The sequence below is a fragment of the Eschscholzia californica genome, unplaced genomic scaffold (assembly GCF_041429995.1).
Source record: "Eschscholzia californica isolate CP2 unplaced genomic scaffold, dmEscCali1.0.p SCAF_1, whole genome shotgun sequence".
In the NCBI taxonomy this organism is placed as follows: domain Eukaryota; kingdom Viridiplantae; phylum Streptophyta; class Magnoliopsida; order Ranunculales; family Papaveraceae; genus Eschscholzia; species Eschscholzia californica.
Window position 1 is genome coordinate 7,758,113 of NW_028238198.1, and position 23,139 is coordinate 7,781,251.

The 23,139-nt window shown below is 36.0% G+C and overlaps 4 protein-coding genes, 1 non-coding gene and 1 pseudogene across 6 annotated transcripts; 4 read left to right on the forward strand and 2 right to left on the reverse strand.

Moving 5' to 3' along the window:
- The first annotated feature begins 319 nt into the window (after positions 1 to 319).
- Positions 320 to 2,174, forward strand: LOC147563752 (3'-hydroxy-N-methyl-(S)-coclaurine 4'-O-methyltransferase 2-like). Its single transcript, XM_086640350.1, has 2 exons — positions 320 to 1,435; positions 1,648 to 2,174. The coding sequence occupies exons 1-2, from the start codon at positions 668 to 670 to the stop codon at positions 1,939 to 1,941; spliced, it is 1,062 nt and encodes a 353-aa protein (XP_086496476.1). The 5' UTR covers positions 320 to 667; the 3' UTR covers positions 1,942 to 2,174.
- Positions 2,175 to 2,256: 82 nt separating this feature from the next.
- LOC147563753 (sugar transport protein MST6-like) lies at positions 2,257 to 5,094 on the reverse strand. Its single transcript, XM_086640342.1, has 2 exons — positions 3,158 to 5,094; positions 2,257 to 3,063 (listed from the first exon to the last, which is right to left on the reverse strand). The coding sequence occupies exons 1-2, from the start codon at positions 4,244 to 4,246 to the stop codon at positions 2,614 to 2,616; spliced, it is 1,539 nt and encodes a 512-aa protein (XP_086496468.1). The 5' UTR covers positions 4,247 to 5,094; the 3' UTR covers positions 2,257 to 2,613.
- LOC147563754 (E2F-associated phosphoprotein) lies at positions 4,917 to 8,218 on the forward strand. The gene is made up of 3 exons (XM_086640359.1): positions 4,917 to 5,921; positions 6,828 to 6,993; positions 7,681 to 8,218. Exons 1-3 carry the CDS (start codon positions 5,858 to 5,860, stop codon positions 7,937 to 7,939), a joined length of 489 nt encoding a protein of 162 aa, XP_086496485.1. The 5' UTR covers positions 4,917 to 5,857; the 3' UTR covers positions 7,940 to 8,218.
- Positions 8,219 to 17,452: 9,234 nt separating this feature from the next.
- Positions 17,453 to 19,450, forward strand: LOC147563755 (transcription factor TCP7 pseudogene; annotated as a pseudogene). The gene has a single exon (XR_015225202.1). The product of XR_015225202.1 is annotated as a transcription factor TCP7 pseudogene (transcript).
- Positions 19,451 to 19,965: 515 nt separating this feature from the next.
- On the reverse strand, positions 19,966 to 20,037 carry TRNAT-UGU (transfer RNA threonine (anticodon UGU)). The gene has a single exon. It is a non-coding gene; the product is annotated as a tRNA-Thr (tRNA).
- A 49-nt stretch (positions 20,038 to 20,086) lies between these two features.
- Positions 20,087 to 22,684, forward strand: LOC147563757 (prefoldin subunit 5-like). Its single transcript, XM_086640382.1, has 4 exons — positions 20,087 to 20,359; positions 20,467 to 20,570; positions 21,630 to 21,707; positions 22,458 to 22,684. The coding sequence occupies exons 1-4, from the start codon at positions 20,149 to 20,151 to the stop codon at positions 22,539 to 22,541; spliced, it is 477 nt and encodes a 158-aa protein (XP_086496508.1). The 5' UTR covers positions 20,087 to 20,148; the 3' UTR covers positions 22,542 to 22,684.
- Positions 22,685 to 23,139: the final 455 nt, after the last annotated feature.

Genomic DNA, 23,139 nt, shown 5'->3' on the forward strand with positions numbered 1-23,139 from the left:
GTCAGTCAGCGAAGATTCGACCAAAACTGGTGCCGGACATAGCGTCATCATCCAAAATAAATAGAAAAAATTGAGAGAATTTTTTTTCTTTCTCTCTCTCGATCATGGTCCAACACGTCAGTCAGCGAAGATTCGACCAAAACTGGTGCCGGACATAGCGTCATCTTCCAAAATAAATAGAAAAAATTAAGAGAATTTTTTTCTTTCTCTCTCTAGATCATGGTCCGACACGTCAGTCAGCGAAGATTCGACCAAAACTGGTGCCGGACATAGCATCATCTTCTAAAATAAATAGAAAAAATTGAGTGACTTTCTTTTCACCAAATGAAGTATATGGAATTCAGACCAAAATTCTCCTAATCAAAACACACTGCTAACCTAGAAACTTCTATTTTCTCAAAAAAAAAAAAAAAAAAAAAGAAGAGAAATTTTTATTTTTAATTTTATTTTAGGTCCGCCCCCCTTAACCTAAACCCCAAACCCACCCCTCAGCCATCCAAATGAAAATAAGATCGGCGGCTATTTCTTACCTTCAACAAGTGCCTCTCTCTATCCATATGTCACTATAAATGGACTTATAGTTTTGCTATAATTCAAACCACAAATTAACACAACACACAGAGACCAATCTCTTTCAAGCAATTACCCAACAAACTCAAAATCAAGAATGGGTTTAGAATTTAATGAAGAAGTTGATATCAAAGCTCAAGCTCATCTATGGAACATAATTTATGGTTTTGCTGATTCATTAGTCCTTCGTTCTGCAGTTGAGTTAGGAATTGCAGATATCATCAAGAACAACAATGGTTCAATCACTGTATCAGAACTTGCATCAAAACTCCCCATCTCAAATGTCAATTCTGATAACTTATATCGAGTTTTAAGGTACTTAGTACACATGGGTATCTTAAAAGAAACCAAATCCACCATTAATGGAGGAGAAATTAAGAAGCTTTACTCACTTGAACCAGTTGGTAGTTTACTAGTTAAAGATGCAGAAAGAAATATGGTACCCATTGTGTTAGGGATGACCCAACAAGATTTTATGATCCCATGGCATTATATTAAGGAAGGATTGGGTGAAGGAAGTACTGCTTTTGAGAAAGGAATGGGTATGACACTTTGGGAATATTTAGAAGGTCATCCTGAACAAGGTCATTTGTTTAATGTTGGAATGGAAGGTGAAACTAGACTTTTGACTAAAACCCTAATTGAAAGTTGTAAAGATACTTTTGAAGGTTTGAGTTCTTTGGTTGATGTTGGTGGTGGAAATGGCACAACAATTAAAGCAATTTCTGAAGCATTTCCTCATATAAAATGTAGTCTTTATGATCTTCCTCATGTTGTTGCTGATTCTCATGATCTTCCTAATATTGAAAAGATCCCTGGTGATATATTCAAGTTTATACCTAATGCTCAAGCTATCTTACTCAAGGTGAGACTTCTTTCTATTTCTTTTCAATTTGGGTACTTGGATTTGAGCTAATTAGGAACTAGGGCTTCTCTAAGATGGAAGCCCTAATGGAACTAGAGATGGGCTGCCATAATTTCCTGATTTTTTTTTATTGCACTAACAAAAAAAATTGAATTTATATTCTTGAATTGATGAATTAAATAATGGGTACTCTGTGTTTTCAATTGAAACAGTTGATCTTGCATGATTGGAGTGATGAAGACTCTGTCAAGATTCTAAAGAAGTGCAGAGAAGCAGTACCACAAGATACAGGAAGGGTGATCATAGTAGATGTAGCCCTAGAAGAGGAATCAGAACATCCACTAACAAAAACAAGATTGGTTCTTGATGTTGATATGTTAGTTAATACTGGTGGAAGGGAGAGAAGTGAAGATGATTGGGCAAAATTACTCAAACTTGCAGGTTTTCGAACTCACAAGATAAGGCATATTGCTGCTGTTCAATCTGTTATTGAAGCTTTCCCTTAGTATCACAAGAACAACTCAGTTTCTTGATGGCCAAAGAGTCTAGTAGTGGGACTAAGTTTCCTACATATGTAAGTTCTTAAGGGGTGTTTATTTTCTTTTTCGAATTTGTCGTTTTTTACTTTCTGATGAGATTCTTACTCTCTTGTTATAGCCTTCAAGGTTGTTGTATGTGTGTTCTTATGTATTAGTGAAAATTGCAACGAATATAATGAATGTTATCAAACGTTGTTTAACGATTTTTTGCTTGTCTTCGTTAATACTGCAAATTTTGTCGTTTACATAGATACATATATTGAAAAAGTAATAACATGGTCATCAACGAACGAACATTCTCTTATTTCTTTTGCTCATTTTTGTTTTTGATGTTCTTTTCTCTCTGATTACAACAACGATGAAATAAAATCCGCAAACTGAATTCCTCATTACAAGATTCGATGAAAGGGAAAAAAACATAAGAAAAATACAAGGAAATGAAGCGGGGTTTTTGGTTCTTTTGAGTACTTTGGCCTTTATCGCGATTTCCAGTGCACGGAGCAACTGTTATTACCAAATCCAGTGCACGGAGCAACTGTTATTACCAAATCCGGTACAACTTATGGATTGGAATGAGAGCGGTTGAATATACCAAAACAAGATAAAATGATCCTGAATGAGTAGCAAATCGAAAACCTTTTACTTTGATGTGTGGTGTTGACCGACAATGGCGTCTTCTGGGATATACTTACCCCAGAACCAATGTTTCTTCCAGACATTGTTCATCTCTTCGATTGGTACATTCTTTGTTTCAGGCAAGAAGAAGTATATGAAGAGTGTCATCACCGCAACCCATCCGGCGAAGAAGAAAAAGAGACCAAACTTCATATGGCAAAGCATGGCAAGGAAAAGTTGGGCAATGATAAAGGTAAAGAACATGTTAACTGAAACATTGATGGCTTGTCCTGCTGATCTGATCTCTAGAGGGAAAATTTCACTAGGTACCAACCAACCCAATGGGCCCCATGACCACGCGAATGCAGCCACGTAAGTACAGATAAAGAACAAGACTAGATATGACGTCGACTTCGTCATAGAGCCCACACCGGTTACTCCAAATTTCTCTCCGAGCATAATTCCTACAAAAACCTATATATATATAGAAATGCATTTGTTTAGTATATATTAGATAGTATGTGTTTATATGGAGACAAATTATATCCATGTATGTGTATATATTTACCTGACAGATGAACATTTGAATCCCACCTTCAAGGAACAAGACTCTTCGACCTAGCTTGTCGACAGTACTAATGGAAACGAAGGTAGCGAACATGTTTACCACTCCGGTGATAACAGCAGACATGAGTGATGCATCATCACCAAACCCTATTGTCTTAAAGAGGACAGGAGCATAAAACATGATAACATTGATACCTGTAAGCTGTTGGAAAAATGGAATGGCAATAGCCATGACAAGCTGAGGCCTGTATTGTGGTTTCAGTATGTTACTCCATGGGTGCTTAATTTTCTTTGATGTTTCACTAGCCTCAATTAGGTCTACAAACTCATCCTCAACATCTTCGGCCCCACGGATCTTCTGAAGCATAGCCCTAGCCTTTTCTTGATGTCCTCTTTCGATGAGAGAGTTTGGTGTGTCAGGAAGGAAGATGGCTCCTACAGTCATGATAATAGCAGGCACGGCCGCTAGAGCAAGCGACACTCTCCAACCGTACCCGCCCTTGATCTTGTTTGTCCCGTAATTCACAAGGTTAGCAAGCAAAATACCAATAGTAATGGCTAACTGAAAACCCATGTTGAGTGCTCCCCTAAGTTTCGCAGGTGCCATCTCCGACAGATAGACAGGAACAGACTGATTAGCATACCCAATACCCACACCGAGTAATAATCGCCCAATGATAAGCATCGCTACGTTGGTAGCTGCACCATTTAGCGCAGAGCCAACCAAAAAGACAATCCCTCCTACCAACATAGAAATCTTCCTCCCAAAGACTCTAGTAGTTGCCGAGGCGAAAAATGAAGCAAACAAAGCTGCAATATATAAAGAAGAAGTGAACATTGTTAATAACTCACTGTCAAATTTACAGTACTGATTTTCATGACCAGTTGCATCATGCATTTTCCTATAAACTGATGGGAAAAACTTGAGCAAGAAAACATCCATGGATGTCACTCCTCCTGATATTCCGAGATCATAACCGAAAATGAGACCACCCGTTGCTGCCACAAGACAAGTCATGAGCACAAACAATGTGATTTTTCCGCCATAATCTTTCGTTGGTGCATTCGAAACAATAACACCTCCTGCCATTTTTACAGAATAAAACTCTCAACTTTTGATCCTTTTGAAGATAAAAAGAACTTTAATGTACAAAGAGACCTTCCTTTTATGGATCAGATCGATGAATCGTTATAAGAAATTAGTCTGTTTTTCTTATCGATTTCGATATGATTAGTAAGTCTGAGTTTTAAAGTGACTGAAAACTCTGTTTATATAAGAAAGTTTTTGTGTTAAAAATAGTAGTTGGTCAGTCTGTTCCTGCAAGTTTGGATCCATACCCAGGTCAAATTCTTATCAAAGAACGATTTTAATGCAAAGATCTGAGAGCTATTTTTGGGTTCTTTTCAATTATTAGCTGTTGGATTTGTGATTTTAGTACTAGGGATTATCAGATTGTTCTTATCCAACAGCTGTAGTTTGTTTAATTATGAGGATAATTAAGTAAATTACAACCTGGTTTTATTACAAAATTTCAGTTGGTTTTCTTGGCTTAGCATTGCTTTAGCTAAAAGTACAGTTCAAAGTGAGTCAGATTTTGGGCGAAATTAACTCGTCAATAGATTTTGACACACATTTTACCACATGAAAATGTCATTAGGGAATTCTAGAGGAACTCCCAATTTGGCTGTAGGGACCTCCAATCACTACTTCTTTGGGTCGATGTTTTAGGGAAAGTAGAAAAAATTTCTTCGTAGTTTTTGGGTGGAAAAATCAGACGTCACTTCTTCCTCCTCTCCTCTTACATCCAACAACTAATTCCGACTGGCAACCACTCTGTCATCTATCTCTCTCTTTTTCACATCTCTCCGCGAAGGGGAGAGGAATCCCTTCGCCGGACAAAGAGATGTGTGAAAGAGAGGGGAGAGAGAGGAAGTCGAGACAATGACAGTTTGTCAGTGATCCTTGATGGAGTGGAGAAGAAGTGGTGGAGGTGGGACGGGGAAGGGAGAGCCTATAGGCGCCCCCAAAATTTGCCATATGCCCACCCTCCCTATTAACACCCCTTGCACAGGGCAGTCCAAAGGCACTTGTACTGGGCTTAATCTGTGTTAGGTTTGAACAACCTAGACTAAGGGCAGTCTGAGTGTCCTCGTATTCCCATATCCGTGTCTGAGGCCCATAGAGAATGTAAAGAGGGGCGCGTTTATGCCAAAATTTTGGGGCGCACCACCGTGGGGAAGCCAAAACTTTTTCCCACCCAAAAATCTTGAAACCATTAATTTTTTTATGGTTTTCAAAGAAAAAAAATATACTCAACCTGCCTTGGAGACTCCTATTTGAACCTCATGTGAGATAGATAAGAGTTTTTCTTTCCTCTAACATGTTCAGTCATGTCGAGAGAAAACCCTTGTTTCTCTTGCATACGGTTCATGTGAGAGTCCAAGTAAGCGGATTGTGTAGCCTTGTTGTTTCCAAAGTGACAGCCGTAGAATCTCATTCAAAGTCTTTCTCAATGCAGTGATAGTTTCCTATGTATCTTTGTGATTTTAAGTCATTGAGACATCAGCTTCTATTGGCCCTTTTCTGAAGGCTCCAAACAGACGCAGCAGCATGCTTTCTGTTGTGCCCTAGAGAGAGCTGAAGCTCAACAGTCCAAGACCCAATCGAGCTGAAACCCTAGTTTCTTTCACTGAAGTAGAGATGGAGACAACAGATAAAGGAGGGAAAGAGAATATTGATTCACCAACTGCTTCACAGCAAACAGGTAATTCGTCTTCTATTTGAGCAATTTAATTTCCTTTTCTTGTTCTTCTTCATTTCCAATCGTTCATGAAACTTCAATTTGGGCGATTCCTACAAGAACTTGAAGAGTTCTTCCTATCTCGATCACGTATATCAATTAACTGTTTCATAATACCATCAATTGCTCAATTTTTCCCCTTCTATGATTTACAGAAAAACCCCAAATATTTTGGTAGCAAAATCATTACTTCTCTTTGATTTTTTGGAAAATAAATATACAATCAAGTAAACCTATACCTAACCCAATGAAGATTGGATTTTTGAGTTTGTAATTCAGAGTAGAGTCAGTTAGGATTCTTATTAGGGTTTTGTTTTCTTTATAAGAAAATACTCACTACTTATCAATTTGGCTGTTTTGACATAACCTAGGTTAAGTCATTTAAAGTGTCTTGGCTGAGAATTCAGTGGTTCAGTGCTATTGGAGTCTTTTATATGATAATTGTAGAAGACAACACAAACTTTTACGCGTAAAATGTCGGACGAAGTTTTAAACCTAAGCCCTGTTTGCGTGTATATCTATTTCATCTAGGTTAGTTTTGGTGGTTGATAATAGGTTAGTTTTGGTGATTATACTGCTATCTAACAAAAGCTAAACATCTCTTCTTCTTGTTCGACTACTATATTTGATTTCTCCTCACTTACCTTTTTCAAGCATTTAAATCTGATTATGGACGTTACCATAGACTAGTCTGCTCAATAATTCCATTCCCTTTCCTGTCAAGTCTCTTTTTTGAAAGGCTTGTTAATGTTGTTGGACATGTCTGAGCGATTTCTCAACTATGATCGAGGTTATGCTAATATGGTATTTGACTAGCCATTTCAATACCTAACTTATTATTCTAATAAATTCTTTTACGATATTCCTCAGTTTCTGATGATGATGAAATAGACTACTCGGTCAAGCCAGAATTTTATGATCCTAAGCTCGATGACAAAGATGAAGTATGGGTTCAAAAGAAAAGAAAAGGCACCACATCTGATGCTGTTCTTAGTTGTCCAGCTTGTTTCACCACTCTTTGCTTAGATTGCCAAAGGTATGCTTGTTTCGTTCATCTGAGCACAATAATGTAGTAGTATATTGTATAATGTGGTGATGTGGTGTACACTAACTCTTTCCGTCGTAATCTTGTGTTATTTTATCCGATATTTCAGACTACATGGTTCATCTCCCTCTCTGGTAGACTGGTAGAACCTAATTGCATAAATAGTTGATAAACTATTAGGACTTGTAATTTTTGGTACATCGGAAAGATTGCAACCGGAGTTCTACAGTCACTTAGAGTCTTACTCATTGCATTGGTGGCACAATCTGTATCTTTGATTTTAAATTGTTGAGCTATTCAAAGACCAGTTGATGGGAGTATCTGAAACATGCAACATCAGCTTCTGAATCGATTTCTAAGTAAGACTCTAAAGAAAGAAGCATTTCTTTATGGGTCTAACCTACTTCGTAATAGCTCAAAATCTTCTTAAATCTGAAACTAGTCAACCAAAACCTCATAGCCGTCCCTGCATATTAATCTTGGACTTTCTAAACATGGATACTCATTTTTTATATTGTTTGAGCCATGGAGGAGAGAGGTACTTGTATAAGACTCCGTGATGAAAAATATTGTTTTGCCATGTCAGATCGAAATACTCATTTTTTCAGCTAATTGTAGATTGTAATTCTTTGTGATACCCTTAATCATATCTTGATCTCTTAGCTTTCTATTTCGCAGGCATGAAAAGTATGTAACCCAATACAGAGCCATGTTCGTTGTTAACTGCAAGATCAAGAGCAATCAAGTATTACGCCAAAGTACTGAAAAAACAAGAACTGGAAAACGGAGAAGAGGTAAAGGTGAAAGTGAAGGACCGGATTCATCGTGTAACGAAACATTTAAGCCAGTTTGTTGCTTGATTTGCTCAACAGAAGTTGGTGTTATAGATGAAGAAGAGGTTTATCATTTCTTCAATGTTCTTCCCAGTGAGTCATGATCTTCTCAATTCATAAATTTCAAAGTCTGCAATATTTCGTTCAAATTTTTATCTCTTTTATGTTTCTCTTCTCACTAGTTTTGATCGATTTTACTACCAAAAGAGGTTAGTGATGTGACACTTTATAAGATATGACGAAGAAACAATTAGGATTACGACAAAACCATGTACTAATATTTTGGCGAGCGTTCTTATAGATTAGATGTAAATAAGGTGTAAGAATAAGTAGAAAGTTAAGAAACAAACTAGTATGCTAAATATATTTGGTCTTCTCTAGCAGATAAGCATCAAATAAGTGATATCTTTTCACTATTTATTTAATTTAAATTCCACTTTATCTTAGTGTTTGCTGGATATGCTGGCGCATGTATAGATTCCTAAAATCATACTAAAAGAAATAACTAATAAAAAATCAAGAAGTGGGGATTATTTTGACCGTATATACATACTATAATAAGAAAATAGAAAAAGATATTATTGTATAATAATAAATAAATCGATTACAATCAATTTCGTATATTTTTCTTTAACTAAACGAAGTTATTTATTAACTCGTGTTTGTCTTTTTATATGAAATTGGAAGCTAATTTTGTACTTCAACCTAATATTCTTTAAAAGATACAATATTTTGAAAACATTGTATGATTATTTAATACATATAATCATTGAAATGTACTGTATTTTATTTTTTTTATTCAGCCAATACCTTATTTTAATTCATCAATAGAAACTTTTTTGTTAGTATGTTTTTCCCGCGAAAATGGCAGGAGCAATGCAAGTTGATTTGAAAACTATCGTATGAACTTCGTATATATACAACTTTAAAAATGTAATATGCATTTTTTTTTCTGTTGAAGGATGTAATATGCATTTCATACTTGAAATCTGCAAACCATAATTTGCGAATGGGCCGTGAAGAGTCAAAGGCCTTGCGTCGCCTTGGCCCAACCCCGTTAAAGCACGGATTAAGTTGGTGTAAGTAATGGACCCATTGGCTGACCGGCCGCGAGTACAGTTAGGTCCTTTTTGTCTCAAATTATTACTTTGCTGTCTTATTTCTAAGGTGTTATTGATTGGTTTCGACCATCAAAGGGAACAGAGAGTAAAAGCGAGTAATATTTTAGATAGAAATGGTAAGAACGAAAAATAAACCTTATCTGTTAAATTTAAGGACATAACTATTGTCTTGCCTGGTTAAGTTAAAATGTTAAACAAGAATGGAGACTAAATCTCGTAGGCAGCTCCTTCATCAAAAAAAAAAAATCTCGTAGGCAGTAAAAAATTCGAGGTCAAAGGGAATTGAACCCTAAAATCAAGTTACAGAACTTGTTTCTTGATCAGTGTAAGTTTTAGCAGTAGTAGCCTATTAGGTTGAACTTCAATAAAGAGACACACATTGCAAGAATTTTTCGATGGCAAAGGAAAAATAATTTTGGCCAATTTGAGCGCCAAATGTCTTGTCTGTTTGGGAAGGATAGATAACCCTACAAGTCAATTTTTAATCTTTACCCCCTAAATGTAGAGGACAAGAAGAGGGAAAATATATGGGTTATAGCTTGGAGCATCTTCAATGTAACACTCAATTTTGAAAACTCTAAGGTCACATAAGATTTTTAGAATTTTTACTTAAAAATTCTCTCAAATGCCACACTTTATTTGAATCTCTAAGATGACGTGTCGAGGGCAAAATAATATATCAAGAGGACATTTTATTTCTAGAATGTCCTCTTAAGATATCTCTAATTATATAACTCATCAATATTTGATTTTCAACCAATAGAAGTCGAGTCTTTTATATTTTCTAAATAACAATTTATTTATTTACAAAAATAAATATGTCACATAAGTAAATAAGATAAGTTTAGAGTTTTGCATTGGAGATACGAAAAAATTGAAGATCTCTATTTTTGACACCTAGGAGTGAGAATCTAGATTGAAACTTGACACATAGAATAAATAGAGATTTTTTTTGAGTTTTGCATTGGAGATGCTCTTAAATGACCTTGACCACTTTCTTCCCACTCTTTAGTTTATGTAAAATATCCAAATGATTCCCTTTTTAAAGTTTTCATCTGTTGACGTTTATTTTTTATGTACTTTCAAGAATACCCTTATTAATTTATTTCTTTTTTCTCTTTCCACCTTACGTTATGAAGGTCGAACTATTTTCTAATTTCTCTCCCCCTCGTTTTTGTATAGTAATTTGACGTTTCGAAATTCATTGACCATGTAAATCAGAGACATTTTTATCACATGTTTCAGAATTTCGAGAAAATGGGTGCATCTCTTAATTACGAACTTTATACAACACAAAGTTTTTGTTAAGAATGATATGTATGAACCCGATTTGACGGAGGAAGAGAAACTTTTGAGCATCAATGGTTGACAACAAGGCCAAGATAATAGACCATTACTAGATCTTACGGAAAGTCGTTTTGATTCATCTATGCTCAAAGAGATTAAATACCAAATTTCAGTAACACGAACAATCAAAATAAAAAACCCCAAAATAGGCTAGTATTTTGAAAAAAAAAACAGAAATGTAAAGTTCTTCAAGTGAAACATCACTAAATGGGAGTCCTATTATAAACTAGCAAACTACGATTAGTAAATTTCAAACTTAACGATCAGTTTCGAGGGAGAAGAAACTTAAGCTTGTATATAAACTCCTAAATTGAAAAGTAAAAAGGGAGTCACCTTGTAACAGATTCTAGTTAGGGTTTTGGATTTTAGAGAGAGAAAGCTGATAGTTATTGTCGACCTCTAGTAATTAACTTTTGAGAAATTTTATAGAACCTCCTACAAAGTGTGGCCCCATAATTTGGTGAACCAAAGCGAGACTTTGCTCGCTTTGGACCAAGGCCGACCATGAGAGAAGCCAACCGTTATTTGGTGAAAAGTTGAGGGCCAAATAACCAAACTGATCAAATGTTGGAACCATTCGAGAATCAAATAAGAAAGAGAAAGATAATTTCCTAGTCAATCCGGTCAATTATACAAAGACTTGACTTTTCAAGAAAATATTAGAGTGGGTCCCAATTATTGGTGGAGCTGGGCCTCACAACCCCATGTGACCCTTATTGTTCAGTCTCTATCTTCCCTCTTCTTCCTCAATCATTCTCTCTCTCTCTCTCTCTCTCTCTCTCTCTCTCTCTGGAATTCTCCATCACAAAATAAGCAAGCTCTGTTGGACTAATTAGTTTAATTGTCCTTCTCGAACACACAATTCGATAATGATTCCGTTCGACAAATTATGCAACAGACTAACAACAATATAAAGTATAATTTTATGACCGAGTCGAGTATTGGATACTCTCTCCTTAAGACGTTATTCGTCCCGCAATGGTGCTAAGCCGGGTTGTATATACGAATCGTCTCCCAGGATAAAACAGTCTTACCTTCTTGAAGCGCAGCACTAAGTTCTTCAAGAAACTTCGAACCAAATACGTAGAGAACTCTCTTAACTTCTTTTACTTCTAATGCAAACTCTTAACTCAGAAACTAATTGATTTTTCTATTTCTAAAATGAAATCTGATTATGTATATATAGAGATGATTGTGACTATATGGAGAGACAGCTATATAGAAAGACATGATCCTAAGGATGTGTCTCTTTTAATTTTAATTCAACCAAGGCAATGGTTGAACCAAGGCAATGGTTCAAATTGCCAACAATCCCCCACATGAATTAAAATTTATTCTATATGAAGACTATGCAAACTGACAATGCATACTAACTAAGAGAGTTCAAATGAAAGTTGTTGCATCAGGAGAGGTGGCTTTTGGCTTTGAACCTTCCTTAGTGTATGACTACCGGACTTACTAATTGATTAGTGAACATGATGTCTTGAACTATTCAATTTTCGCAGTAAGTCGATACAATAGCCAACACACAACTTCTTCCGTACATATTTGATTCTTTGGTTTTGTCCTTTTCGGCCCTGGACAACTCCTGGATTCATGAGTGCTTTAGAGAATTCCGCCTTAAGACATTCTCATAGAACCGGCATCAGTTCTACACTCACATAGGTGATGTCCTATGAAGAGTACCCTGACGTACCCCACTTGTTTACACAAGAATATAGGCATCATTAAAAGCATCGCTTATCCTATCACCTGACAGGCAACACTGATACTTAGGAATGGGTAAGAGAATGACTCTTTCAGTGTTACTGGCGAGTATTTCACATTTATGTTGTCCCTTTTGAACCTAGATCTTGGGATCTCCAGTCAACTAGGTTGGGTTTCTATTGCGATCTACTCATTTACTTTAGGCTTTAAGCCCATTCCCCTTGATAGTTTGTACATTTGCTCTTTCGATAACCCCTTTGTAAATGGATCCGCTAGGTTATCCTTTGATTTTATATAATCAATTGTTATAATTCCACTTGTGAGCAAATGTTTAACGGTATTGTGTCTTCGACGTATGTGTCGAGATTTTCCGTTATACATTTTATTATGTGCCTTGCCAATTGCCGATTTACTATCGCAATGTATTTTAATAGCAGACACCGGTTTTGGCCAAATTGGAATATCCTCTAGAAAATTACGAAGCCATTCAGCTTCTTCTCCAGCTTTGTCTAAAGCAATAAACTCTGACTCCATGGTTGATCTTGCTATGCAAGTTTGTTTTGAGGACTTCCAAGAAACTGATGCACCACCTATAGTAAAAACATAACCGCTTGTGGATTTAGAATCGTTTGTATCTGAAATCCAATTTGCATCAGTATACCCTTCAAGAACTGCAGGGTATTTGGTAAAATGTAACCCATACTCCTTAGTATATCTTAAATATCTAAGAACTCTTATCAGAGCACTCCAATGACTTGTATTTGGATTGCTCGTAAACCTACTCAATTTACTTACTGAGTATGCAATATCAGGTCGTGTACAATTCATTAGATACATCAAACTACCAATTATCCGAGAATATTCTAATTGGTTAGTACTATGACCCGTATTCTTAGTTAGATGTAGACTAAGGTCTACTGGAGTTTTTACAACTTGATTATCATTTTTGTTGAATTTCTCTAAAATTTTCTCAATATAATGTGATTGAGATAAAACTATTCCATTAGAAGTTCGACATATCTTGATTCCAAGAATTAAGTCTGCTTGACCTAAATCTTTCATATCAAATACTTTTGATAGCATTTTCTTTGTAGATTTGATCATATCTAAATTGCTACCCATTATTAACATGTCGTCTACATACAAGCATAGAATTATAACTCCGTTGGTAGTAGATTTAGTGTAGACACATTTATCACACTCGTTAATACTAAAACCATTTGACAACATGGCTTTGTCGAATTTCTCATGCCACTGTTTTGGTGCTTGTTTCAGCCCATACAGTGACCTCACTAATTTACAAACTTTCTTTTCTTGACCGGGTACTATAAACCCTTCCGGTTGTTCCATATAGATCTCTTCTTCTAATTCACCATTCAAGAAAGCAGTTTTAACATCCATTTGATGTATCTCTAAATTATATAGAGATGCTATAGCAATTAATACCCGAATTGATGTTATTCTCGTAACAGGAGAATATGTATCAAAATAGTCTAATCCTTCTTTTTGTTTAAATCCTTTTGCGACAAGTCTCGCTTTGTACTTGTCTATAGAACCATCCGTTTTTAATTTTCTCTTGAAAATCCATTTATAACCCAATGGTTTACACCCCGGTGGAAGATCTACTAACTCCCATGTATGGTTCTGAAGGATAGACTCAATTTCGTTATTTACGGCCTCTTTCCAAAATTGAGATTCAGGAGAAGACATTGCTTCTTTGTATGTTTGCGGTTCTTGTTCTAACAAATATGTGAGGAAATCCGGACCGTATGTTTTGGCAATTTTTTGTCTCTTGCCTCTTCGGAGTTCCTCTTTATTTTCTCCTGCTTGTGGTTCTTGAACCACATTCTCTTTATCATTTTGGTTTGTATTTTCATTGTTACTAATATACTCAAATTTCCTCTTTTTGGAACTTTTCTCATCGTCTAATTTACATGGAAATATGTCCTCAAAAAATATAGCATTTCTTGATTCGATTACCGTATTAATATGTAAGTCTTGAATTTCAGATTTATGTATGAGAAATCTGTATGCACTACTATTATGTGCATATCCTATGAAAATACAATCGATAGTTTTTGGTCCAATTTTGACCTTCTTCGGTGTAGGAATCGCCACTTTTGCTAAACACCCCCACACTTTGAGGTATTTATAAGAAGGCTTTTTTCCTTTCCATAACTCATAAGGAGTTTTATCCTTTTTCTTATGAGGCAATTTGTTCAAAATATAGTTTGCTGAAAGCAAAGCTTCCCCCCACAAATTTTGGGGTAATCCTGAACTTATAAGTAATGCGTTCATCATTTCTTTTAAAGTTCGATTTTTTCTTTCAGCGACTCCATTTTGTTGAGGCGAATAAGGAGCCGTTGTTTGATGGATAATACCACTTTCAGCACAAATATCAGCAAATGGCGATTCATATTCACCACCTCTATCACTTCGTAAAGTTTTAATCTTTTTATCGAGTTGATTCTCAACTTCACTTTTATATATTTTAAATTTTTCTACGGCTTCATCTTTACTTCTTAATAAGTAAACATGACAATATCTGGTACTATCATCTATAAATGTGATGAAGTATTTTTTCCCACCTCTTGTCTGAACCGTTTTTAAGTCACATATATCACTATGTATTAGTTCTAACGGTTCTGTGTCTCTTTCAACTGAACGGAAAGACGACTTAGTCATTTTTGATTCGACACAAACTTCACATTTATGATTGGTATTTAAATCAAATTTAGGTATAAGGTCCATGTTAATTAATCTTCTTAAAGAATCATTATTAACATGTCCTAACCTCTCATGCCACTTCATACACGAATCAACAATATAAGCAAAATCATTAATTTTATTAATCTTAGGAATAATGGTCATTACATTCATCTTGAACAGACCTTCACTTAAATACCCCTTTCCCACGTACATCCCATTCTTAGTAAGAATAAAATTATCAGATTCAAATACAAGTTTAAAACCATTCTTACTTAATAAAGAACCAGAAACTAAATTCTTTCGGATGTCGGGTACATGAAGCACATTTTTCAGAGTTACTTCCTTTCCAGATGTGAATTTAAGTATGACTGTCCCGGTGCCTTCAACTTTGGATGTTGCCGAATTTCCCATAAATAAAGGTTCAGCGTTTTCTACTTTTTTATAAGATGAGAATACTCCTTTATCTGAACAAATATGACGAGTAGCACCAGTGTCTACCCACCATTCTCTTGGATTATTTACCAAGTTGACTTCAGAAATAACGGCACATAAATTAATCTCTTTGACACCATCAGACAAGTTATCTATCACTTTGTCTTCCATCTTTCTTTTCTTGAAATTTTTCTTCCAAGTTTTGGAGCGACAATCTTTGGCAAGATGTCCTTTCTTATTGCAATTGTAACAAGTACCTTTGAACTTCTTAGAGTTCCCATGATATTTTTCTTTACCGGAAAATTTCCTTTTCTTTTTCAGCCCCCCTTCAACCACATTCACTTTTGAGATTTCAGAAGGCTTCTCATTCTTTTTCTCGGCAAGACGACTATCTTCTTCAACTCTCAATTTTAAAATCAAGTCCTCCAAGTCCATTTCCTTGCGTTTATGCTTAAGGTAATTTTTAAAATCTTTCCAAGATGGTGGCAATTTTTCAATGATTGCTCCCACTTGAAATGATTCACTAATCACCAATTTTTCTGCCTTTAATTCTTGTAAAATTAATTGGAATTCTTGAACTTGGCTAATGACAGTTTTAAGGTCTGTCATCTTGAAATCCAAGAACCTTCCTATGATGAATTTTTTCACTCCGGCAGTTTCAGACTTATACTTATTCTCTAATGATTCCCATAATTCTTTTGCCGTTTTAATCGGACTATAAACGTTGTATAAGGAATTATCGAGACCATTGAGAATGTAATTTTTGCAAAGGAAATCAGAATGTTTCCAAGCATCTACTGCAGCCACATTCTCAAAATCCGACCCATCTTCCTTGAGAGTGGGTGCTTCTTCGTATAACAGCCTAGCAAGGTTAAGAGTGGTCAAATAGAACAACATCTTTTGTTGCCATCTCTTAAAATCGGCGCCAGTAAACTTCTCAGGTTTTTCTCCGTGTGCAACATGAGTTGGAGGGACATGAACATTGTTTCCGGTATTACTTGCCATTGTCTGTTGAATACACAATTCACAGACTAATAAGAATATGGTAGTAAATTGTATACTTTTCTTGATTGTATACCGTCTTGACAATAAACAATAAGTAATTGATTTAAATTTAAAATTATAGAGTGAATAAAGCACTTACAAACATTAACCGAAACTGAGATGTGATAAGAATACCAAAGTCAATATTTAGATGATTACAAAATCACCAAGGTATGCTATTTCGACAGATTATCACTTAATTAAATAGAACAGGGATCCACAATATTTTTTTCCAAAGAATCAAAGAAGACAGGCAGAGAGTGTATAGGTTTAATTCTCATGCTAATATTTAAAGAGATAGAGTCAAATAGACTTGCTCTGTTTCTAACAGAGACGCACACCGAGGGTTTTATTTGGTTTTTGTAGTATTATATTATTTGAATTTAATACTAACTAAGAAAGAGAGTCTATGAACCAATTAAAACTAGATGAGTTGGTACAGGCAACCAAAAGGAAGATTAAACTTACTAAGTTCTAACAGTGCCTATCCCATGCAACATGCATCAATACAAATTGTCTAATAGCAACTAGGGGTCTACGATTTATTGAGGACAGTAACTAATAAATTATATGTAAACTTTGATTTAGAAATAACACCACATAGATAAATGCCAGTATCTAACTTTCTTTTATGCCTTAGATTACTTTGTCAATATAACAGTAACACTAAATTATCTCGTCCACCATTATAGTATTATAGAACTAACTTGTCCAATTTGTCGAATGGTATTTTCATTAAGGAATAACGTCTTAAGATTGTTGGACTAATTAGTTTAATTGTCCTTCTCGAACACACAATTCGATAATGATTCCGTTCGACAAATTATGCAACAGACTAACAACAATATAAAGTATAATTTTATGACCGAGTCGAGTATTGGATACTCTCTCCTTAAGACGTTATTCGTCCCGCAATGGTGCTAAGCCGGGTTGTATATACGAATCGTCTCCCAGGATAAAACAGTCTTACCTTCTTGAAGCGCAGCACTAAGTTCTTCAAGAAACTTCGAACCAAATACGTAGAGAACTCTCTTAACTTCTTTTACTTCTAATGCAAACTCTTAACTCAGAAACTAATTGATTTTTCTATTTCTAAAATGAAATCTGATTATGTATATATAGAGATGATTGTGACTATATGGAGAGACAGCTATATAGAAAGACATGATCCTAAGGATGTGTCTCTTTTAATTTTAATTCAACCAAGGCAATGGTTGAACCAAGGCAATGGTTCAAATTGCCAACAAGCTCACACCAGCTCACTTTAGCAAACTAACCCCCTCTCTCTCTCTCTTCTCACTATCTATCACAATTTAGAAAGTGCACACCAGCTCACACTACTATACTCCTTTCTCTCTCTCTTCTTTCTCTCTCTACCTTAATTTAGCAAAAAAAAAAAACCCTCCCCCACCTCCCTACTGTGATCACTCCTACAAACATCAGAGAAGACACGTCAAAGAAAACACACAACCATGTCCACAACAGACGGCGCAACTAACGGCGCTCTAACGGACCCACAACGTCCACCACAACAACAACAAACTAACGGATCATTAACGGTGAAAAAACCTCCGACGAAAGACCGTCACAGTAAAGTTGACGGACGTGGGCGGCGCATCCGTATGCCGATTATTTGTGCCGCTAGGGTTTTCCAACTTACTAGAGAACTTGGTCATAAATCCGACGGTCAAACTATCGAATGGCTTCTCCGTCAAGCTGAACCTTCGATTATTGCCGCAACTGGTACCGGTACAACTCCCGCCAATTTCTCAGCTGCTGTTTCAGTAAGAAGATCATCAACTCCTTCAATTTCTGCTTCACTTGATCTTAAACCACCGTCGGAGATGATCGGTCATACTCAATTTCTTCTCGGTAAGAGGTTAAGAACCGACGCCGGAGATGATGGTTCTAATTCCACTAATGAATTGTCAGTTGGAGCCGGTGGTGGGTACTGGACTTTACCTACGCGGCCTGATTTTGGTCAATTATGGAGTTTCTCAGCGGCGGCGGCGGCGGTACCAGAGATGGTAGTTCCGATGCCTATGCCGATGACTATGAGTTCATCACCCATGTTGATGTCAGGGAGGTTTGTTCAGCAATCAGTAGGAGAAGGTTCTGAAACTAGGGTTGGAAATTATTTTCCAATTTCACAAGGGAATTTGAATTTGCTTGCTTCTTTGTCTGGTAATCCTGCAAATTCTGTTAGGAGAGATGATGAATCTAATTGAATTGATTGATTTTGTTTATGGGTTTTTGTCTGTGTGAAGAATTATTAGGGTTTTAACCTTTTTTATTACTACTACTACTGTTTGAGGAGATTTGGGTAAATTGAATTAGGGTTTCAATTTGCTTAATTTCCTTTTCTCATCAGTTAGATGGAAATTAGAGTTTAGGTTTAGTTTCTATTCTAAAAGACAGAATGCAAAAGAGGCAAACTCATGGTCATTCTGAATTGGATTTTATCTGTGCTCTGCAATCTTCAAGGGAAAGATTTAGGGCTTGTTTCTACTACAATGATGAAAAAGAGATTTGGGAATTAGGGTTTCTGTCTATTTCGAATTTGGGACGAATGATAAAGAATTGAGTATTAAACCCTATGGTGGGATTAGAAGTACTTCACTGAACACTTGATCTTTCAGTCTATTTCGAATTAGGGACGAAATGATATTGAATGTTCTTGCTGTACTTCAATGACCATGAAATGATTTGAAGATTTGGGTTAGTTGCAGTAAGAACAAATTTCTTCGAATGATGATTCTAAATTTGAATTTCCACTTACCTGTTTGAGCTATGAATTGATATTATGGGTTTTTGATCTATCTGCCTGTGTTTGAGGCAAAGAAAATGCTCCCATTAAAGCTACTTGAATGAAGGCCGAAAGGATAAGCTTATCGATAATCAAGATTCGAGATTTCTGATTCCAAAGCTTCATATGGTAGGAAACTGAAGTTGCTCTCTGATCTCTATGTCCTGAATTACGATTTCAACTAGTGATAACAATGGGCTGAGTCATATTCGTCGCGTTATTTGGCACACACGATGGTTGCTTTATCTTGTTCTTGAGGTTGCTGTTATTGTGGAGAATTGAAATGAAGAAAGTTAGAAAAACTTTCTTAGAAGTTCTTGCCTATTTTTTCATTGCCCATCCCTTTAGTTTGGATTGATTAGGATGATAAATAATGTGTGGTTTCTATATATATATGTCTTGGATTGTTTGAGGTTTATGCAGAGTGAATAAAAGACTTTTCATCCCAACTTTTCGATTTGCTAGTTAAGTTTGTATTCTTTTGTTATTCGCCCTCAACTTATGTATATATACAAATGTTGGATTGATCATGGATGATTTGTTTGCTCTTTGTTTCAATGGGGTACCACTTCATTTGAGATTCTTTTTATGAAAGTCACTCGAAGTCCCATTTTACATTTAGAGAAAAAAAAAATGAAGATAAAGGAGGTTGGCTACGAATAGATCTCTCTCATGAAAATCAACTATCAACTTTGCTTGTCAGAACACCTATAATTAGCTGCATATAATTTCTGTCCAGAATCTGTCTGATTTTTTTTTGTTTTCGTAAGAATTATCCTTCACTGATCTTCACTAATAGCAAAAGTAAAAGAAAACTTACTTCTAGTTCTCATGTGACGAGTTTGTCATGTAAAAAAGAAAAATGGAGGAATAGAAAGGAGGTCTCTCATCACAGATCCAATCGAACTAAGTTCAACTTTTATTCGCAGTATTTTGAAAAGAGAAAAATTAAAATAAGAAATCATGCCCCCATGCAGGATCGAACTACAGACCTCCAGTTTACAAGACTGGCGCTCTACCACTGAGCTATAGGGGCTTACGTTCAAGGCTGAGCAATAAAATTTATTTATTAAAACTACTTCCCAAAGAAGAGAAAAGGAATCGAGGAATTTATTTTCCGTTCGAAGTCACTTCAGTAAAGTGAGTGATGGCGTCGAAAGGAGGAGGAGGAGGAGGAATAGTGGTGAAATCACCGCCGGAGATGGAGAAACTGAGCTTAGAACAACTTAAAGCAGTGAAAGAACAATCCGATCTCGAAGTTAATCTTCTTCAAGATAGCTTAAACAACATCCGTACTGCTACTTCTCGTCTCGAGATCGCTTCCTCTTCCCTTCACGATCTCTCCCTCCGTCCTCAAGGTTCCTAACCCCCCTAAACCCTTAACAACAACCTACTTTCCTTCTCTCTTTACCCCCATCCCCACATTACTCTCTGTTTTAATCAACTTGTTAATTATTTGTTTCAGGTAAGAAAATTTTGGTCCCTCTTACGGCTTCTCTTTATGTACCTGGAACCCTAGATGTCGCTGATAAGGTTCTCATTGATGTTGGTACTGGCTATTTCATTGAGGTTTGATTTTTAATCCCCCATTTCCCTTTCTTCTCTACTAAATTAATTTTTAATTAGCATTATTGACTTCTTATTAATGTTGTCATGATCATTGGGGTTTTCAAGTTCGGAAGTTTTGATTTTAGGGTTTTGTTATGAGACTTTTACTGATTTACGCAGTTAGGTGGTTAACCCCTTTATTTTTATAGGCAAAAGAGGTTTACAATTTATATAATGGGTTTAGGGTTTCCCATTACAAGATTGGTTTCATTAGAAAGTGTAGGTTTGACTCTCATCATTCATAGACATAATAAAGTATGTTTCCTTAGTATAATGAGCCCTAGAGGAAGGAGTTCACATCCAGACATGTTCACAGGGTTCATGTTGGAACCGGATTACTTATGGTGTCGGTGTAGGTTATTGAAAGACAATCTAAATTTTTACGTCATGACACTTCCTTCCCGGGCTCACTAGGTTCGATTTCACGCCTTCCTGCGAAAGCCTTTTTACGTCATGTTATACCAATAACTGGTTGAGATGAAAGACTAGAGGCTTCAAGATGAAGGTGATAACGAGCAAGTTCCACACCCGTAAGATTGTGATGCGCAAGTATGCCATTTTTAGTCAAAACCCTTGTGGAAGATTATCTAACATTTGTTGCGATAAACTAAAATAACAGTATATGCTTTTGCACAATAGTTAAATCTGTGACCTTTTTGGTGGTACTACTGCTACAACTACAATTGCGTGTGGTGTAGTGAAGCTTCCTTTTTCTATTCCCTGTGGAGTTTGTATTTGGATATAGAAAAAGGTAATCACATCATGTCTGCCTTTGTTGTTTTTTAAGTGAAATTGTGTTATGAATTGGAGCTTACCTCTCGGAGCATAATAGAATCATATATCGAGGACCAAAGTTTTTCATACCGAACTGTTAAATGTTTGATGCTTAGACTTGCAGACAATGAGACATATATATATTATCAAGATGCTTACTGTTGTACTGATTTTTTTAGCAGGACCTTCCTACTGGTTATTTCCTTCCTATTACCTAATATTTGTTTTCTGTCATTTGTGAACCAGAAAACAATGGCCGAAGGCAAGGACTATTGTGATCGCAAAGTCAATTTATTGAAATCTAACTTTGAACAGCTTACTGAGGTATTTAAGAGAACTCACACACACACACTAGATAAAAAGGATATATATATATATATATATATATATATATATATATATATATATATATGATTATATTCTCCTGCTTATCACCTAACATAGAATCGTTTAAAGAGTAAACACCCTATTTTGCGTTTATGTATGTTAGGAATGATGGACCGAGACTAGTTCTGGACCTCTGATCTTGTTTTTTCGTAAATTAGCGAATTCGCAGACAACATTTCTGTAACTCTGTTAGAGGGCTTACCATTAATATTAATCTTTTCAAGGCCGAGTTCTCTCCTTCCAAATATCCTCTTGATCAGATGAATACTTGATCTGTGGTATGCATTTTGGAAGAGCAAGCTTTCTTTTTATTCTACAAAGAGAGTTCTGTATCCTCTATGATCAGTGAAGTGTCACGAAGAATAAAGAAAAAGAGAAGAAACCCTTCACAAATTGGGTTTTGTTAAATTGAGCAGTAGCTTGAAGAAACACGTTCTCTAGCTCATGAGTCCATGTCCTCAAACAATAGCAGAGGCACATAACGACTTTCCCATTTGACTAAGTTCGAGTACTTACTTCGTATTGGCTAAGTGGGGGTCAATACTCCAGACTCCGAGTAACTGTTTTCTGGTTAGGTTAAACACGAGATAAAATCAAAATGCTTGTTTTATGCTTCATCGTTCTTCCTCTTTTATATTTGTCGTCTTAATTTCATTGAAGTAACCGAGGTTGGAATTATCAATGCAGGTTGCATTAAAGAAACAAGCGGTAGCAGATGAGGCTACAGCATTCCTGCAGGCGAAATTGAGACAGACAGCTCCCACAACGTAGACTAGTTTGTAATTGTTTTTGCTACTCGATATCGAATTCCAACATCATTGTGTTATTTAAGTTTCAAAATTTTCTGAACTTTGTTTATTTGCTTAAACGCTACTATTTTGGTTCAAAAAGTTGATTTGGTTCAGCCTACTAAATGATAGGAAGCATCTCATCACGTACTAAAACAATACATTTTGAGAACTGACCAGCTCTGTGTTCGATTGGCATCTCATTCCTAATAGCTCCATGTTTGAGTGGCCTTTTCATCCCTAAAGGTAACCCCTCTGCTAATTCTTCAGTATCAGTCGGTTAACCTCAATTTTTATTCCACGGACTGTGTTGGAATCTGATAGTCTATTCTGTATCCGACCCCCTAAGTATGTATCTATAGAATGGGACGGTTAACTATGTTGGAACAGGAATTTTGGCTGGGTTGGTTTTCCTCTGTTTTAAGCGAACTAAAGGTTTCGAAATCCTGAGCTCTCTGGTTTGTTAGATTTGTTTCTTCAAGCTCCTAGGTCTTTTAGCTGGGTTAGATTTCCTCTATTTTGAGGGAGCTGAAGATATCAAAATCATGAGCTCTCTGGTTTGTTAGATTTCCTCTATTTTG

Coding starts and splice junctions, on each gene's coding strand:
- LOC147563752 (XM_086640350.1), top strand. CDS start 668: ATGGGTTTAGAATTTAATGAAGAAGTTGATATCAAAGCTCAAGCTCAT. Junction 1,436..1,647: donor CTCAAGCTATCTTACTCAAG/GTGAGACTTCTT, acceptor CAATTGAAACAG/TTGATCTTGCATGATTGGAG.
- LOC147563753 (XM_086640342.1), bottom strand. CDS start 4,246: ATGGCAGGAGGTGTTATTGTTTCGAATGCACCAACGAAAGATTATGGC. Junction 3,064..3,157: donor TTCAAATGTTCATCTGTCAG/GTAAATATATAC, acceptor ATATATATATAG/GTTTTTGTAGGAATTATGCT.
- LOC147563754 (XM_086640359.1), top strand. CDS start 5,858: ATGGAGACAACAGATAAAGGAGGGAAAGAGAATATTGATTCACCAACT. Junction 5,922..6,827: donor AACTGCTTCACAGCAAACAG/GTAATTCGTCTT, acceptor GATATTCCTCAG/TTTCTGATGATGATGAAATA. Junction 6,994..7,680: donor CTTTGCTTAGATTGCCAAAG/GTATGCTTGTTT, acceptor TCTATTTCGCAG/GCATGAAAAGTATGTAACCC.
- LOC147563757 (XM_086640382.1), top strand. CDS start 20,149: ATGGCGTCGAAAGGAGGAGGAGGAGGAGGAATAGTGGTGAAATCACCG. Junction 20,360..20,466: donor TCTCTCCCTCCGTCCTCAAG/GTTCCTAACCCC, acceptor TATTTGTTTCAG/GTAAGAAAATTTTGGTCCCT. Junction 20,571..21,629: donor GTACTGGCTATTTCATTGAG/GTTTGATTTTTA, acceptor TTTGTGAACCAG/AAAACAATGGCCGAAGGCAA.